The 4,244-nt window shown below is 50.3% G+C and overlaps 1 protein-coding gene across 1 annotated transcript in view; it reads right to left on the reverse strand.

Annotated features, from left to right (window-relative positions):
* The window catches only part of ARID1A (AT rich interactive domain 1A (SWI-like)), a 35,382-nt gene that overhangs the window by 15,207 nt on the left and 15,931 nt on the right, over positions 1-4,244 (reverse strand). The window contains exons 4-7 of the mRNA XM_010141592.1: positions 2,306-2,546; positions 1,874-1,963; positions 1,030-1,197; positions 25-284 (exon numbers count right to left, since the gene is read on the reverse strand). Of these exons, the coding sequence (XP_010139894.1) occupies positions 25-284; positions 1,030-1,197; positions 1,874-1,963; positions 2,306-2,546 (759 nt within the window). The remainder of the gene's footprint in view (positions 1-24; positions 285-1,029; positions 1,198-1,873; positions 1,964-2,305; positions 2,547-4,244) is intronic.

Below are 4,244 nucleotides of genomic sequence, written 5' to 3' on the forward strand. Positions count from 1 at the left end.
GGGGCCGCCAGCCGCTTCTTGTGCTTTGCGGTTCATGCCGCCGGGTGGGGGACACATCCCTGTCCCCACCTGAGGTGGCATATTCGCCATGTTAGGCCCATAAGGCCTGTTCCCCATGGCGGCATGGCTCATCCTCCCTGGAGGAAGCCCGCTGTATGGTGGCACGCCAGTCTGCCCATGCATCTGGCTCCCTGCTGCCATGGGGTTCATGCTTCCTCCCATTCCTGGACTGGGGTAGTTGGCATTGGACATCGCGTTGTAGTTTGGCTGCCTGGGATAACCTCCTAAGAGATGAAAAGAGGGAAGAAAACATCATTCAAGGAGTTAGTTTATGAATCACCATAAAAATCTTCTATCAGCAAATATTTAAAGAGCACTAACAGGGATGAGGGGGAGTGTTAACACCTCAACAAAAAGTCAAAGTACTTGGATATAAGCCACATAAAATGTGTTTTGACATCGCCAAGTAACAACATCAATTCAAAAGCTGCCTGAAACTCTCCCAAACCTCAACGGAGCAGAGCGAGCTAAATGGTCCAGGACAGGATGGGAAAAACCTCACTTAACCCTTTCCGTAACATACAACACCTCATTTTCTTCTTCTCCAGAGAGGACTGGCCCTTCTTTATTACACAGGATGTAAGACCTACATCTTCTTAAACAAGGAGGAAGGATCCTACATTTGGAAGTACAACTAGCCCTGAAAGCAACATATTTCATCAATCTCAAGGCCAGGTTGGATGGGGATCTGAGCAACCTGCCCTAGTGGAAGGTGTCCCTGCCTGTAGTGGTGGGGTTGGACTAGATGATTTCTGAGATCCCTTTCAACCCCAAACAGTCTGTGATTTGATGAATCTCAACATGAACAAAGCACAGCTCCTTCCAGCTCATAAGGAGCACGCTGGTTTGTACTACCCACACATCAAGAGGGGACCAATAAAAACAGGTTATCAAAGATGCTACAATCGAGAGTGGCCTTTTGCATTTGCTGAGCTCAGTTCCCACCCTGAGGAGTTGACTGTGCCTTACCTTGAGGGCCGTACTGCCCACCCTGGGGTCCATAGCTTCCCATGGAGTTCTGCTGGTATGGCCCCATGCCAGCGTGCATCTGTCCTCCAGAAGACTGACGGGGAGATAAGGCTGAGCTGGGCTGGGGTGAGCTGTACTGGGGCATCTGAGGATTCCTCTGCATGTAACCTGGTCACCCAGTGGGTGGAGCAGACAAGTATTAGTGCAAAGTACCCAGAGGTGCCACTGGACACACAGGTACAGCAACCCTGGGGACTCGCTTTCAGCAACAGCCTGGACGCATTTTACAGCGGTTGCTATCACGGAGCCTGTGTTATCTGCTGAGATAATAGATCCAACTTCCTGTCGTAACCAGGAAAGAAACCACCTTAGTGTCAAAGGAGTGGACAGTCCGACTGCAAATCCCAGGGGCTGCCTGGTGGTGGTTTTCGTTTGCTTGTTTGTTTTCTCAGGGTGACAACTCTATACCTTCAGTCGTGAGAGCTGCGAGGCATTTCCCCCCCACTAACCTCATTCTCTTAGGGGAAAAGGCCAGCAACGCTGTTGTGAGCACCTCTCGTTTGGAAGGTTAAGGTCACAGACCTTGGACATGCAACGTTCACAGAAAAGAGCGTCAAAAGCCAAGAAAACAATCTCACAAGCCAAACTACCAGGTTGGATGGAATGTTAAGAGGCCAAACAACCAGCAACAGCTGAATTTACTTGAAGGTGCTCAAACACTTGCAGTTTATAAACGGGGCATCTTTGAAATGCCATCCCACCATAGAAGCCACATCATCAGGGCAGGTGATTTTTAGTTACACATCTAGTTTTACACTTAAATCTTTTAACTCATGTCACACACCTCGATCTTGCGCAATGCTTGACTGGTTCATGGAAGGATGCATGATACTGTCCGACTGGCCACTGGGCGGTCGGGGTGGCATCTGATTGCCTGCGCCGCAAGAAGGAGAGTGGTTAATCCCCCAGACTGCACACCACAAAACCCAGGGTGCGAGAGCATTAAATACCAAGCACAAACAGCTTCAGGAGATGGATTTGTTAGCCACAGAGAAGAAAACCAACAGCAAGATCAGTTGCAGTAACCCGCCAGAATGACACTGCTGGTTGACCAGCCATCCCACCCACCTCACAGACAGTTTAAAGCAAACAAATGATAATCACAGGACCTCAGTAACCACACGGCTCTGACACTGGCCCACTGGCCGTGTTAATCCACCCTCCAGCTGCAAGAGGCAGCCTCACCAAGAGAGCCATGCGTGCCAAGCAGCGTTACCTGGTACTGCAGCAGGTGAAAGTGGCCCAGAGCGGGACTGAGCAACACTGGCTGGAGATCCAACTGGTGAGGGGGAGGGTCCTCTGATGCCTGGCAGGTGAGGAGAAGTATGTGGCGAGAAAGGAGACTGAGCTGGGTTACTCTGCTCTCCTTGACTGCTGGAAATCCCTGATGTGCTTACTCCAGGACTCAGGGCTCCTTCGGTACCCATGGGTAGATCATCTATCGAGCCAGACAGGTCCTGCAACACACAAAGAAATGGATCAGGCACAAATAAAGAGACATGGGACTGCTCTCTCCCACACCACGCAGAGAGAGTGCATTTCTCCCTCAGGCGTGCTGCAAACAGAAATCAATGAACTCTGTTCGGGTTACTGTCAGTACCAAAGGCTGCTGCAGACAAGGTAACTGCCAAATGTGTCTTATCCTGCGGCCTGCCTCTGAACCCCAGAGCTCCTCGGCTGTTTTACTGAGCGCTTGCTGGTGGTCCAAATAACCGGCTAATTCTCCTACTTGCTTCTTTAAATTCCATTCAGAGGTGAGAAATTAAAGACTGCATCAACAATACACATAAAAAACTGCAAATTGAGGAGACAGTCCAAGTGATCATGGCTTGGAAAAGAAACGTGGCTCAGCCTCTGAAAGACATGCCTCCCCATAATTAATTCATAAACCTCGTATGAGCTGGGAAACTACTCACTTGAGATGTATAAAACCAAACTAAGCGGAGATTTAAAAGAAAACCATAAAATACTCTTCAGGGTTCCCACTTCCCTTTCTTCAAAGACAGCAAAAATTCATCGTTACAGTATCAGCCTGAAAAGTTCAGCTTGTCTTGAAGGCACGGCTAGAAAACACCCTTCCTCCTGCACGGATCCCCCCTGAAGAAGAAAAGCTGGACAAGTCTAGTAAAGTCGAAACCTCCGCTTGCCACGGTAGCAACTGCAAAGCAACAGCACCAAAAATCAGCTGGCAGGTCTGAAAAGCGGGGATGCTTCCAGGGAGACGATGTGCAGAGCCAACAGGCACAACTGTTGCAGCTCTTTGATAATAAGGCGCATCCGCTATTCAGGCTTGGCCCGGAGTAAATGAGGATGTAACAGTCCAAGACAGATTAAGCAGTGTAGCATCTGAACAGAAGGCTGGAGAGTTGTAGCTATTCCAGTGACTAGATAAAACCTCTGCCAGAGATAAGGATCACAGCAGGTGAAGAAGTGGCAGCCCAGAGCTGACCAGGACCTCACCCATCCTTTGAAAGTCTTCTGAGCCATCAACCCTGGGTCAGAAGTGCCTGGACTGAGCCCTGAAGGCATTTCAGATCACCCCGCTCTGCAGAGAAGCCAGCTGACTGGCGTGAACAGAGCCAACCTCATTTGACACAGCACGCAGAAAGGCTGAGCCGACTGATAAATAACTCGGACGCCCTGGTCTCACTGACGCTGCCCGGATGGTGCCTTGTGTAGCAGCAATTCGGGTAATACCTTCCCAGCTCTGTGCAACACGGAGGGGCCTCAGACATGAGATGCTGCAAACTCATCCACCTTCAGAAGCGCCCGAGAGCCCTATCGCTCCACAGCACCTGCCTGCCAGGTGATGTGTGAAAAGGCTCCGACTGCACAACCCCATCATCTAATCTGGAGAACGGGACATCACCACATCCTTAGGAAGCCGAAAACTGGAGTTACAGATGAGTAAGAAACAGCCTGGGAGATACCCAACCACCTCATCACACTCGTCGGACAGACAGAAGGACGAAGGGGAGAGCTGGGCATCGGCTGCAACACTCTCAGCTGTCCGGTGCAGTTGGACAATCTCGTCCATTTTATCAGCAGAATTTGATTAAACCGCCTCTAACAGATGCTGGTGAATGGCCCAGGTGAGCTGAGAACACCAGGCACTGGGGGGATGACTTAGTGTATAGCATGTCCTCCCTCCCCTT

The sequence above is a fragment of the Buceros rhinoceros genome, unplaced genomic scaffold, assembly GCF_000710305.1.
Source record: "Buceros rhinoceros silvestris isolate BGI_N320 unplaced genomic scaffold, ASM71030v1 scaffold19028, whole genome shotgun sequence".
NCBI classification, from domain to species: domain Eukaryota; kingdom Metazoa; phylum Chordata; class Aves; order Bucerotiformes; family Bucerotidae; genus Buceros; species Buceros rhinoceros.